At 38.5% G+C, this 14892-nt stretch overlaps 1 protein-coding gene across 1 annotated transcript; it reads left to right on the forward strand.

Annotated features, from left to right (window-relative positions):
• The first annotated feature begins 4400 nt into the window (after positions 1-4400).
• Positions 4401-7223, forward strand: LOC309693259 (E3 SUMO-protein ligase ZBED1-like). Its single transcript, XM_082512321.1, has 3 exons — positions 4401-5758; positions 5935-6187; positions 6351-7223. Exons 1-3 carry the CDS (start codon positions 4641-4643, stop codon positions 6765-6767), a joined length of 1788 nt encoding a protein of 595 aa, XP_082368447.1. The 5' UTR covers positions 4401-4640; the 3' UTR covers positions 6768-7223.
• The last annotated feature ends 7669 nt before the right edge of the window (positions 7224-14892 follow it).

Raw genomic sequence — 14892 nt, forward strand, 5'->3', positions numbered from 1 at the left:
AACTTTTAAATGTTGTTAAAATTGATCTGGATTTTATATTTGTGCTAAAAGCATTGCACTTCTGGAATAAATTATTAATGTAGTGTAATGCACAAATAATCTGTTAGGCATGACAGTATATTTTACTTATTCCCTTTGGTGTTTTTGTACATGATAGGAAAAACGTAACTCTTGCTTACTGGTTTCAGTTATCATATTGCAGACTATGTCTTACAGATTTGAATAAAAAAGAAAAAAAATCTAAAATAAAAAGGTTAAAAAGAACAAACTCTGACATCCATTAAAAAAAAGGGTAAAATCCTTATTCCAAAATGTATTATCTCCTTTGGGGATGTTGTAAGAAAGTGAAATAGCTATTACTATTTTTCCTTTCCAGGGAGAGCCATTACTGCCTAACTCCCCTTGTGTCACTGACTATCTTTTGACTGTAGCATATGCGCAGACAAAAATCTCGATGCATTAGCTGCAGTTAAAAGCCAAGCCTGACCAAACGGACCACTTTGCACACAGATTCTGTTTCAATTAGCTCAGAGACAGCGATCAAAAGACATTACAGTCCATAGCAGGTCTTTGATTGTGAAAGTGAAGTTTTAGATGGGAAGAAGAAGTAGATAAAGGGGTTACTGTGGTTACTCTGAGCAAACCATTTTGTTCTTTAGTGCAAACTTCTATAGCGTCTCTTTCTGAGCTTTCAGCATTTGACATTTCTTCAAAGAATACTGTTAATTTTCCCAGTGAGAACCCTCTTTCTGGTGTGCTATTGCTGCACAATTCCTGTAGAAACAGGAATAGCGCCACTCTGTGCTACCTTAATTCATTAGAAAATAAATAAAAACAAAAAAGGATGTCAGACAATAAAACAGGATATTTAGGTAAACCTCCCATTACAACATACCACCGAACATATTTACATAAGAGCTGGCAGAGGATATAAAAATGATAACCTGAGCACCCCTCACAGCGCATGTTATGAACCTTGTGGCTAACTTAACAATCATTTGTAGCAGTTTAAAGATATCATAACAGACTCTGGACTGCTTAACATGTTGGAGTTGGCAGATTAATCATTTAGCTGAAAAAAAGTCATAAAAATGTTAAAAAAAAATAATTTGTTGGCTTTGAAAAGAGTTATTTATCTTTTAATGCAATGTGAAAGAAATTACAGTTTAGAAGAAGGTTATAGTTTTAAATAGACTTGTAACTCTTAGACATAAGACTTATTTGTGCGCATTGTTTTCTGGAACACACTGTACTTTTATTATTAACTGTCCTCCTTTCTGGGAAGGGCACCTTGTCTTCTTAAATTCATGTATTGTGTGTGTGTTTGTTCATATTTATGTGTTCGCGTGTGTGTGTGTGTGTGTGTGTGTGTGTGCTTAGATCAGAAAGAAAATCTGTATCTTACCGTGTGTGTAGCCACTCAAAAGTGGGTAAATTTGCGTGTCTCTATTGCAAGTCTGATCTGGGTGGAGGCTATTAAAAGATGTACATGCTGTGCAAGTGCCCTTTCCAGCATGGCAGGATCTCCACCTAATGTCACCTTTGTCACACTGACTGACAGCATTGAGGGAAGCAAGGGGGCATCACCTGCTTTCCTATACACGACCACCTGTCAGAGCCAGCAGGCTCACAACTGATGATGCTTAAGATCAAGCTGAGGGCAGCAGACTTCACTTCAAGGATATCCTGTATGCTCCATAAACTCCATTGTGGTGCATTCATTAGCTCTATTAACCCTAAACTTTTAAAGGGTAAGCATGTAATTGACCTGAATAGAGAGATTTCTGTTGGAATCATCATTCACTTAATGTCCTCATGTCTCCCGTCTTTCCTCTTGGGTCCTACTAGTCAACTTTCTTTTTAGCTGACGGTTCTTATTTGCTTTAGGTCAGTGTCCCAAATTCCCCAATGTGAAATCACTGTTTCTGCGTGTCTTATATGTGTCACATTATTACACTCATGGTATCACTATGTATGGGAATTTCCCAAGGATAGGTGGCCCCCCGCTACCACGGGATATTCAGTGATGCAGGAAATTGAAAAACGTTGAGGACCAGATTTATAGCCCATCGTCTTTATTAAGCCTTGTTTGCAGACAGAAAAGTGAGCGTGTTTATTTTAAGCTCAAAGTTTAAAGTGTCAGCTGTGCCCACTTTCTACTTATCTCGAAATGAGGAGTCAAGATCGATCTGCTGTTTTTGTCACGAGAGTTTTAACAGATGGGACACATCACAGAACATTATCCCAGCATGCTTAGCTGTTGATGTATAATGTATTTGCACATGTGCAATCAGCAAAACCAGAGAGAAATATATGTGGATTTACCAGTTAAAAGTTGCTCTTAGATAAAGTAATATATTAGCAACATATTATTATTATAGTAGTAGTGATAGCATTACTAGAAATACTAGTAGTAATATTTCTTTTTTTTTAGAAAAATAAAAAGGGACCTCCAGTCGAAGGATTTACTTTAAAACAAAGCAGTTGTATTACATTTACACTGAACGTTTGCATTTGGTTGCTACGGCATTCCTCAATTATCATTTAAATTTAAAATCAAATGACCAGTTTTCCCTGGAGTGAGCCCAACAGACTCAGCAAGCAGTCCAAAACAAAAACAAAAACACGACGCGTAAACGAGAACGCAAGTCCTGAGAGGATGTGTTTAGGAATGTACGTACACATTCTGAACTGTGGCACCGAGGAAAAGCCGCGGCTGCTTGAGACAAAAGTGGGTCATGCAAGAACATCTTAAGGGACTGCTGTGAAATTCTAAAAAGTCATTTGCTGGGAATTGAATTTCTAATGACACTAAATGAAAATGGAGCTGTGAAAGTGTTCCTCTCCTGTGTGAGCCCCAGTTTCTACAACCCCACTGAGACCTCGAGGCGCCACGGGAGGGTAGTAAAGACAGGACTTATGGAAATGAATGGCACCATGTGAAAATCACATTTCATTGGGCTTTATTAAACTTTATATTTGTTTGATGAGGCCCACGGCTCTCAGATATGAATGTGATTAGTTTACAGTGTTGGGGGATGTTTTAGTTCTTCATTTTCATATATTGTAAACATTTAATCGAGTAAGACTACAGTATCAGCCTGGGGGAAGTTGTTGCGGAAAGTTTAGCCATTAAAATTACACGTTCCAAAAATCCCAGCACTCCTGCATTGTACAACAGAGTAAGCCGCTTCACTGTTGCAGCATAGTGTATATGTAGCTGTTACCTAGAAATCACAATAGAAACTGAACTAACTTAACCTTCCTGGACATTAGTCATACTCAGTATGTTTTATTTTGTGTATTTTGTTTATGATCCCTCTTTTCAAATCAAATCAAATCACTTTTATTGTCACATCACATGTGCAGGTACACTGGTACAGTACATGTGAGTGAAATTCCTGTGTGCGAGCTTCACAAGCAACAGAGTTGTGCAAAAATACAATAACGTAAAACAAGCAAAATATAAGAATGGCTAAATCTGAGCCTAATAAATATATGTACAATATATAATACTATATGCATTACTGGATGTGTACTAAATATGTTTTTCTACGTGTGTGTGTGTGTGTGTGTGTGTGTGTGTGTATACATATTTTACAAATTAAATAGAGTAAACAATAAATATATAAAAAAATATACAGAGTTGGTTGAGATTTAGTTTTGATTTAATGGTTGATGGTTTAGTCCATAAAATGTCAGACAGGGCAAAAAGTTTAACAAAAAATAGAGAGCAAAAGCTTGTTTTGTCCCCATACTCACAAATACTCCACTGCAATATTATAAAATGGAATAATATTAATAAAAGTACACCAAGTTCTCATATTTTCTAAGGTAGAAAAGATGAACATGTGGCATTAATGTTTTTTACGTCACCAAAATCTTTTACAAAGTTTTTATGCTGTTGATGGGACAATCAATAGCTACTGTAAAAATCAGGAGGTAATGTTGATCGTGGAGTAAATGTTGGCCACTGCTGCCTTTTTCATCATCCTCATCCTTCCGTACCCTGAAAAATCCAGCTCTGTGTCTCAGGTCTGTCTTGTGATTGTGGTTGTAATGATCACTTGGCAGTGGAAGTACATTGATTATCGGCTTTTGCCCATATCTATTACCTTGTCTAGACTTTTGTCTGTGTTTGCCTTTTCTGCTTGTTGGAGTGAGTCACAATTACGCTTTTATTACACTGTTTTTTGTTTTGTTTTTTTCTGTCAAGAGCATTTCATATGTTTATGTAACATAGACCATATATATATATATATATATGATCTATGTTACATAAACATATGTAACATATTGTGATTTCTAGGTAATAGCATATGCACTATGCTGCAACAGTGAAGCGGCTTACTCTGTTGTACAATGTAGGAGTGCTGGGATTTTTGGAACGTGTAATTTTATATAGGGGTGTCAAATTATCGCGTTAATTGCGATTAATTAATTACAATGCTATTTAGCGCGTTATGTTTTTTAATCTCGTTAATCTAATTTTTAATCTCTTGACGTCATTGATTTTGTATGAGAGTTGCTATGTTATAAAATCCGTTTTTATGTGCTGGGCTCCTTGTGCTTGACTTGTTGGGGGTGGAGTCACGTCGTGAGGTCAAGGTGAGAAGTGGTGATTAGCTTACAGTGTGGATATGGAGGCGCATCTGAGAGTTGTTGGCCCAATGAACGGGAAATTTGTATTTCATAAACGCCCCGACGGCACCATTGACAAAGGTAAAGTGGTCTGCCTAGAGTGTAAGAAGGAGTTTGCTTACCACCGAAGCAGCTCAAGTTTGGCCTATCACCTCAACGCAAAGCACCCAGCCGCGAGTGCAGCAACAGCTAGCAGTGAAGACATTAGCAATATAGCAAGCCAGAGCAAAGCTTTTCGCCAAACAAAACTAGAGAATACCCCTCGTATGAGCAAGTCTGCGACCGACAGGCTGACTAATGTTATTGCCAAGTGGATAGCGATGAACTGTAGGCCGATAAATATAGTAGAGGACGAAGGATTGACAGAGGTGTTGCAAATTGCGTCCAATGACCCGTCATACAAGCCGCCGTGCAGGACTACAGTAACGACCAAAATCAGCAAAATGTACGACGGCGAAAAGAAAAACAAACTTGAGATTTTGGCGGAGGATTCTCCCAACTGTGTTGCTATAACCGGAGATCACTGGACCTCAGCTGGCAACCACAGCTATTTTGGGGTGACTGGACACTTTATTGATAGTGAGTGGAACCTCAACTCATTTGCACTGACCGTCATGAGAACAGAAACCAGGCACTTTGCTGATAAATGCGCCGAACAGTTCCTCAAGGTAGCAAATGACTGGGGTATTGAAAACAAGATATCCACCATTGGCACAGACAGCGCAGCAAACATGCTGGCTGCTATGAGAGCACTTCCATATGAGCACATCGCCTGCAATGCTCACATTCTCCAGAGGACCATCACGGTATGTCTTGATAGCAGTGGTTTTGTCGGTGTACTGGCAAAGTGCCGCAAGATTGTTGGTCATTTTAAACAAAGCCCTGCGAGTACCACAGAACTTAACCAACAACAAGTAGCACTCGGAAAGAAGAGCGATCAACTTATACAGGATGTACCCACCAGGTGGAACTCGACTCTCGCAATGGTCTCACGCCTCCTATGTAACCGAGAGGCTGTCCAGGCTACGTTGGACCAACAGAACCACAGGTTGGTCTTGCCAACCGAAGCTGAGTGGGCGAAACTGCAGAGGCTGGAGCTCCTGCTTGAACCATGCAAGTAAGTTCAAATAAACACCTTCCCATTTTAATTATATAAACTACTGTTACATGTGTAAAATCAAAATTAATGAACATAACAAGGAACTTTTAAGGACAATTAAATTGGAAACCAGTTACACTTTGATTTAAATGAATCCAGCTAGGTTTATTTAGCAAACCTCTCCACCTCTGCAGGTATGTGACAGAGCTGCTGGGTGGTGAGGCCTACGTCTCTTGCTCTGTAGTGCTGCCTGCTTTTCGCCATCTGTACCGTGTCATGGACATTACTGATGATGATCCTGCCTACGTGGTGAAGTTCAAGAATGCCTTCCAGAAGGATCTGGCAGCACGACGAGCTAATGGCAACGAGATATGGTTCGAGGTGGCCACAGCATTGGATCCACGGTTTAAGGATTTGAAATGTCTTCCAAGAGAAAAGAGGGAACAGGTAGGACAATAAGGTTAAGCTGGACTAATGAGTCCAATTCATTATCAAATCAAACTTTTATTTATTATATGGAACACAAAGTTCTTTACAAGATTAAATAAAATAAAATAAAAAAGCACTTAGTTTTAATCACAATCATTCATTCATTCATTCATTCATTCAGGTGTGGACCATTCTGGAGAATATGCTCCAGGCAGCAGAGCCCAGAAGAGCAGATAGTCTCCAGCCCTCCACAGAGGATGATGGACCAGCTCAGAAGAAGAGGAGGAGCGAACTCCTTCTGGGGTCTGACTCTGACTCAGAAGATGGAATTGAGTCTGGAGAGCTGCAGCGCTACAGAGCAGAACCCAGCATCAGTATTGATGACTGTCCCCTGCAGTGGTGGTATGCTCACTCAGGAGTCTATGAAAAGCTGTCAGTCCTAGCACAAAAGTACCTGGCCTCCCCAGCTACCTCTGTACCCTGTGAGAGACTCTTTAGCCTTGCAGGCCACATAGTGCAAAAGAAAAGGGCAGCCTTGCTTCCAGAAAATGTTACCAGGCTGGTGTGTCTTAGCGACTGGCTGAGGAAGAAGAAATGAGACACATGTGGTCAGCATAGCTGCTGTGTCATTTGTAGCCTACTAGAATAGATTGCTTGATGTTCAGCACTTTTTTTTGTGATGGAAGAATACTTTGATGTGCTAACTTGCAGCACTGCAATGTCAGTTTTATTTTTCATTATCTGAAGCAGAGGAATTTCAGTGCTGTATTGCTCAGAAAAGAGCAACTCTGATGTGCTAACTTGCAGCACTTAATTTATTTGATTTTATTTGTATTTATTTTTCCACTTATTTTACAAAAGAATACAACAGTATGTAAATGGTTGCATCTGTTTAACGTTTGTTAAACAATAAATGAGTTTATAAAGTCACTTTCTTTGTTATATCAGTCTTTTGGTCTGCCACAATAAGTTGAGGGCTTTCCTCAGCTATTTTTAGGTGAGATTAAAAAAGAGATTAATTAGATCAATTAATTAAAAATCATAATTAATTAATCTCTATTTTTTTTTTAATCTCTTGACAGCACTAATTTTATATATAAAAAACAAAACAAAACAAAAAAAAACAACACCCAGCACGCCCTTGCGGGCGGTTTATCCTTCAAGCTCGGGTCCTCTACCAGAGACCTGGGAGCTTGAGGGACCTGCGCAGTATCTTAGCTACAGTATCAGCGGAAGGGGCTACATCAATAGGATGAGGGACCTATGGATATATATATATGTGTGTGTCCATATCTTTTAAGGACACATCTTTTATGCGTGTCCTTATGCATCTTGCAGCTGTTGCCCTTTACAAACACCCGGGTCTATGTTACATAAACATATGAAATGCTCTTGACGGAAAAAAACAAAAAACAAAAAGTGTAATAAAAGAGTAGTAATTGTGACTCACTCCAACACTGGTGAACACTTGAACAGTTTTCTAATTTGTTTGATTATCTTTGAAGTGACAGTCATGCATAGTAATCTCTATTTATGCTAATATGCTGTTCCCCTTCTTAAACTGCGGTTGAAGATATTGGCATCTGTTGGTTTTGACGTGTGTGTGTGAGTCTGTGACAAGTGAGGGTCTGAAATATAAACTGAAAATGAAGCAGTGTGATCTGTTGTGCTGAGTGCATAAACGCTGAGGCATGGATGCTCCTTGTTGGCCTAATGGTAGAGAGGCTAATTAACAGCAAAAGCCGGCTCGTTTGGTTGCCAACGCCAACAGAAGGTCATGTTCCAGATGCCAGCTGGTATCTAGAGGGTGGCTGCTTTTAAATTAATGGAGAGCACATCATAGAGGGGATGCTAAAGGTACATTTTTGTGGGCTCGGTGACAACCACAACACCACCTCCATTAAGAAACAGTTTATTTTAAACAGATTAATTACAGTGAAATCAAAGCAGTGTTCAAACCGAGGCTTTGTGCACACATTAACTGTGTTTCAAATTATTATCATTATTGTCCCTCTGTCTACACGTAATAAGCAATTTTACTAAGAAGAAAAAAATATATACAACTTAAGGAGATAATAATGTTCCAAACGTTTTATTTTGAAGTTGAAATTATCTGTGCAACATCTACATTTGATGTATTTTACATTCAGCTTGTACTGATGGATCCATAGCTGTTATGAACACAGAAAACTCCTGTCATGTTTTGATCCACCATGCAATACCTTGGGAAAGCATCTGATTGATAACAGCTTCATTTTTGCATATGACAATGATTCCAAACACCCTGCCAACACAATAAAAGCATACACGGACAATGGAACACTATCATCCCTGAATCCTCCCTTAGTTATGCTGCAATAGGTGTAAGCTGCTGGGGGGATTCCCATGATGCATTGAGTATTTCTTCTCCAGTCACCTTTCTCACTCACTATGTGTTAATAGACCTCTCTGCACTGAATCATACTTGTTATTAATCTCTGGCTGTGTTTTTTCTCTCAACCCAACTGATCGTTCCAGATGGCCCCGCCCCTCCCTGAGCCTGGCTCTGCTGGAGGTTTCTTCCTGTTAAAAGGGAGTTTTTCCTTCCCACTGTCGCCACAGTGCTTGCTCATAGGGGGTCATATGATGTTGGGTTTTTCTCTATGTGTGTTATTGTAGGGTCTACCTTACAATATAAAGCGCCTTGAGGCAACTGTTGTTGTGCTTTGGCGCTTTGAATTGAATAAAACTGAATTGAATTGAATTATCAGTCATGCATTGGCCTTCCCAGAACCTGCACCTCAACATCACTGAAGCAGCGTGGCATCATCTTGACACAGAATGCAGCAAAAGGCAGCCGACATGCAAAAGAAATACTTTTAATGTCCTTCAAGAAGAACTTTTTCTGAAGACTCGTTAAAGAAATAACGAGAAAGTTTGTTTAAGAGGGGTTAAGCTGTATTGAAATATAAAGTTGGCCCTACTATATGCTGACTTTCAAGCTTGTTAGAATAGTACAGACTCTATTTTTGCTTCATGTACTTCAAGTTTGTACTTGTTTTAACAAATTACTGCACCTATTTCCAATTTTCCCAGCAAAATGTAAACAAATCAAGGGCAACTCGAGACTTTTACACAGTACTGTATCTGAACTAGCATCCAAAACCAACTTCCCTGTGTAAAACAATAATCTAAAGTGAACTGTCATCACCCTTTGTAGAAGTAGCTGAACTTAGTTAAAGATAGGACTAATCCAAAGAAAAGTGTCCATTGGGAAGTATTAAAAAATTACACTGCAGTTGCTAGTTTAATTACAAAGAGAATGATCTGTTGCTTACTTGGTACAGCTTTAGTGAAACTGCACTCATACCTGGCGACAGGCAATGCAGTTTCATTAACACGCGATATGAGACTCTTCATCTTTGCAGGTAGGGCCAGTTATCATTCTGAAATGAAGGCTGATTAAAATGAGTGAGTATTAGTAAACTCTGGCACATTTACATTTCAGTGTTGATTACTGCGCAGTTTCCATGACATATAAGTAAAATTAAATAGATTACATCCTTTTCAGCTATTTTTTGTGAAAAGCTGTTATGTTGCTGATGAAGTAATATTAAAGCCTCAATGAATGAGTCATCTTTGCTCAGTTCACATCTCCTGTAAATTGTGTATGTTAATACTGAACTTAATTCTCTACTGAATACCTCTGCTGCACTGTGGGAGTGTAAAAGCCACTTTGATGACAGCAGTTCATTTCATGTTGTGTCAACTAAACGCAAAAGAGTGGCCATTTGATATGGTTAGCTTTGCCTTGTTCAATTTTCAATGTATAATGCCCAGATTTAATTTACTTTTTCAAACTGAATTTTATATTCCCACGCACCAGAACATTATGATGCTCTCTGCTGCAAAACTCAGTTTAAATTTTCTTGTGATGTGCACAAGGCAGACATTTTATCGGCAATAAAAAAGGGGAGATAATGTAAATAACTGTGCGTGTACTCCTCAGTCCCTCTAAGCATGACTGAAACACAAATAAGGTGTGTTTTTCTTGTATTTCAAATTTCTCATGTTCAGAATAATTCATTCATTCATTTTCTGCAAATAAACCCATTTTCTTTTAGTATAGGTTCTAACACTGCTGGAGAAATTTACCATAACTCGCAGTGAAAAACCTACTTAAACACTGACTTGCGAGAATTCTCAAACTGCAGCATCTGTGTATGCTTTCAGATGTCAGTCAAGAGGCTTTGCTCTTCAATTCAAGGTAATATTTGCAAACAGAGAATAGAAAAGGGGGATTTGATTTCAAGTACAAACTCATGGCAGGAATTTAATTTTTGCAGACAAATGCCCTGGTCCAGCTCATATTTACATGTTTGCCTACATACATCACACTATGTTCATCCTAATGAAATGGAGATTCAATTATATCAGTCACTGCAAACCCCAGGTAAGAGCATGATTAGCATCTTTCTGATGCTTAAACATGTGACTGCTTTCTCATTCCTGCAAAGTATTATGTTTAGTTTTGGAAGAAGGTGGCATGAGTAAGAACTGATCACATTGGTGATGGCAAACACCTCCTCACATTCATTAGTAGTCTGCCTGTGTAAGTCTGTGGTTCTCCTGTCTAGCCACCCCATGGCTTGTTTGAGAAGAGAACTACACCTGATATGATGCTGAGCACTGTGCTCTTCCTTCTGGTGTTACAGAGATAATGACTGCTTCTGATTATATTAACAAACCAAACCATCATTTGCAGTAAAAAAACAAGAGTAAAAAGTAAAAAGACCGAGAAATTTCAAAGGCGTTTTATACAACTTGGCTACAATATTAACATTTTTTCCCTACTTTTGTGCTCCTTGTCTAGCTAATGGTGACAGCTCTGCCTACAAAGAAAGGGCACAACTCTCAGGTGGTCCACGATCAATCAGCTGAAGGCAGCATATATTCTATCTTTGTCGGAGCAGGCATTTGTAACAGCATGTAGAGAAACCTATGGGTGAACTAGAGCGCATAAACTATAGTGCTTTAGTTTTAATTCCTTAAGCTTAATATGTTTATGTTGTTTGAGCACAGGCGTTTATCTCCTGAAAGTGAGAACAGTATCTCAAGCTTTCAGATATTTACTTCAGATAATTAACTAGAGGACTTTTGAACATGCATTATGTTTATGCACAAGACAAGCAATATAGGAACATTTCTGTGCAGAACTGCAGCTGTACAGACTGTCTACATACACATATTTGTACATTTTTACATCTTTCACAGAAAAAGGAGAAAAAAGAAACACTGCAGTTAGTGGTGACATAAATTATAATATAATGGCGTATTTATATTATGAGTTGTTTTAAAAACTATCATAGAAAGTTTTAGTTTAACTGATACTTTGCAATTTTACTATATTGTGTGTACGTCTCATTCCTTAGACATTGTCATTATTTTTATTGTTACCTCTGTAAAGCAGATTGTGACTGTTTTCTTGCTTTTTTTGCATTATATGAATACATGTTTCTTACTTACTTACTTTATATCGGTTTAAGTCAAAACTTCAGCCCCAGCATTTATGATTATATCCTGCCCTTTTTTGTCTTTTAAGACTTTTATGTCTTCATTTTTGTAAATAATAGATGTTAAATTAAAAAATTCATCTAAATCATTTAAATTTAATAGATAATTTTGCCAATAACAACATATAGTAGAATTTTTGTGCTGTCAAATATGTCACATCAATCACTATTTATCTCAAAATAATTTTTATTTAAACATTTCAGTAGACTCAAATACATTTTGCAGTTTGGGAACCTTTGATTTATTCATCTAGCCCCAAGATCTGTATTAGTATATAGCTGGCTGAAGTGTAACCGTTTACATGGCTCTGTACAGATGTAGTCATTGCTGAAGATGCCTGGGGCATGCCTCTGTTTACAATCCCGCTGATATTCATCTTTAATCAGCTGGGCCACAGTTGGATTAGCATGCTACATGTAGAAGCTGTGTCAAACATTAACATGTTCCCCTTTAGTGGTGGAGAGGAGATGTAGGGGAGAGAAGATAAGGTCAGCAGTTAAATATTATCACTAGCTATGGGAGAGAGGCCTGAATTTGGTGAAGGACGGCAGGGAGGTAGCTGCTGTGCTAAAATGCTTCATAAATGCCAATCAATGAGCGCTAGCCAGTAGCTCCTAAGAACCATGGCACTGAGCAATACTTAAAAAAGAGGAAAAAATAGCGAGCAGGAATCAGGATAATGAGTAGTTAATGATCATATGTATCAGTCACAGATTTACCTCCATCCACGCCAAATTATACCGGGCTGTAAGTGTGTGATTTGTCAATGACGTCCTACACTGGAGAGATTACATCAGAGATTTTCTTCGTATTGACCTGTAATAAGAATGTAATCGGTCACTGTAACATCTAAAGTGCTGAACCAAAGCTGGTACATATTTAAACATCACTGTTCATACTGGACCATGTTTCTTTTTCAATCATCAGGGACCTCTATTCCATCTTGTTCACACTTCCATCACAGGGTAAAGCCTATAGTCTATTTCCTAAGTCTGAATCACGTTCAGTAGATCCCTCTAATAAGCACAGGTCAAATAGCCTCCATAAATCATAAAATACAGCACTTTTCCTCTGGTTTCACTGCAGCTCTGCAGTAATGCTACAAGGAGCCAAGATAAATTGTTATTACTGCTCCTATAGTAGGAACCACTGGTAGAAAAAAATCAATTGTATAATCACTTGTGGACGAGAGGAGGAAAGGGCGACATTGAAGTGTTCCTCCATTTCAGGTTATTCCTCTCATGGAGGCTTAGAGCTGCTCGTAACCTGGGTAAGGGGCAAAAGAGAGAAAACACTGAGAAAAATGATTCATACTCAACAGCTCTCATCCAACTCGATCACCCAGCTGTAAGGCATAAGGCAGGTATGCAGCTCTTTGTCGCTGGCATTTACAGTTCATTTGTTTCCCAGGAAGTAATTTTCATTAAGAAAACCAATTTCCCCTCAAGTCCTCAACATGAATAATAAACACAAACTCTTGCAGGGAGAGGGCGAGAAACAACGATTCAGATCAAACTCTTCTAAGCAGCGCTCTAAAATATTTCGGGATGCTCTTTTTTGTTTGGGCTCCGAGGTAAGAGGTGTCATAGTTTGCAGAGCATGTCGTAATCACTCGCCTTAGGAGAATACTGCTAGAGAGCTAATCATTACCACTCTGCCAGCTTGTAGAAGCGGGGCACATTTCTTCTGCACAACTTTGGGCTGTTTTTGTCTGTGTGGCTGCTGCCTGTCAAACAAGCCACCACTGGTTGAAACAGCAAGTTTACATCAAAGCCGCTCAAGTTCATTTTGAAGCTGCAATGAAAGATTCAATGCTCTCTCCCTTTAATCAGAGCACAACAGCACTTTTTGCTGCATAGCTTGTTTACCTGAAAACAAGCTGCATTTCGCTAATAGATTTTTTATTTCATGTATGTGAGTTTGTGCACACGCCCTCTATCTAATGTAATATTAGGAGGAATTAACATTATATTCTATATTTATGCTTAAATATGTACAGGTATGGTCAGAGGTTTACATGGATTCATCTTGAGCATGAATGTCATGGTAATTTTGGGCTTTTGATGATTTTTTTAAAAACTTTTCTTTTTCCTGGGTGGAATGATTGCACAGAATATATCTTTGATGAACCGGGTGCACAAGTTTGAATTTAATTAGGATTTTCTCTAATCCACACAAGGTCAGAATATACATAGAGGCTCAACAGTATACATACACTCAAATTAGTGGCCTTGATGGTTCTACGGTGTCAATTAATCTCACAAACCCAAGACCTATTAACTCGTCATTAGTGATCATGATTGACTAGAACTGCTAGTTTCTCTGTGACAGCTCTCAATGGATCCACCAATACTCGGAACAATGGAAAAGACTGAGATTTACACAAACCGTGAAGATCTATTGGAGCTAAAAAAAATTAAAAAAAACCCTGTAGATTCCAAGATCATCAGTTCAAACAATTATACACAGGTAAATGGTCTTCAACTTATATAAGGCTTCATGCAATTCACTGTGCTAATGCCGTGGCTCTAGGCCTGGCAATGACAGTCTGTAGTTGGTTAGTAAATTACCGATATTTGACTGAACAACAACATTTAGATGAAATATTATGAAATTTAGTGTAGCAAACAGATGGTCGCCGCCACTCAGGCTTTTGCAGTTATGATTATTCTCGTCTCAAAGCTCAGGTGAGCACTCTCCCCAAATATTCACTCAGCAACAGTTAGCAAACAAGTATTGTTTGCTAACTGTTGCTAAATCATTGTTCACAAACTGAATTTGTAGTCACACATGTATACATCATCATAACATGACAGTGTTCCCACTGGGGCGTCCCGCTGCAGCTGTAATCAACTATCTTCTTTTGTTAGAAAATTGTTGCTACATAATTATTCTGTTGTCCAGTCATCTAAGAGTGTATTTTGTGATTTATTCATTTATTTCTTTGTTGATGATCAAGAATCTATCTGTATTTTTACTGTGCTTAAATACAGACGTTACAGAAATGCATGTCTGCTGCACAGTTTGCTGGTAAAGAAGGTAGTGACCTAAAGTAGGCCAGCATTTGATTACTTCTGATCAAATGCTGATAGCTCATCTTTAACATTCACAGCAGCACTCGGTCCACCCCCTGGAGCGACTAGATCAAATTCTCAATTAGTCTTGTTGTA

Source organism: Aulonocara stuartgranti (genome assembly GCF_965226115.1).
Source record: "Aulonocara stuartgranti genome assembly, chromosome: 18".
Lineage (NCBI taxonomy): Eukaryota > Metazoa > Chordata > Actinopteri > Cichliformes > Cichlidae > Aulonocara > Aulonocara stuartgranti.

Bases quoted from the DNA above. Each gene is read 5' to 3' on its own strand.
- LOC309693259 (XM_082512321.1), top strand. From the start codon at position 4,641: ATGGAGGCGCATCTGAGAGTTGTTGGCCCAATGAACGGGAAATTTGTA. The intron at 5,759-5,934 runs GTAAGTTCAAAT...CCACCTCTGCAG, and splicing joins CTCCTGCTTGAACCATGCAA to GTATGTGACAGAGCTGCTGG. The intron at 6,188-6,350 runs GTAGGACAATAA...TCATTCATTCAG, and splicing joins CAAGAGAAAAGAGGGAACAG to GTGTGGACCATTCTGGAGAA.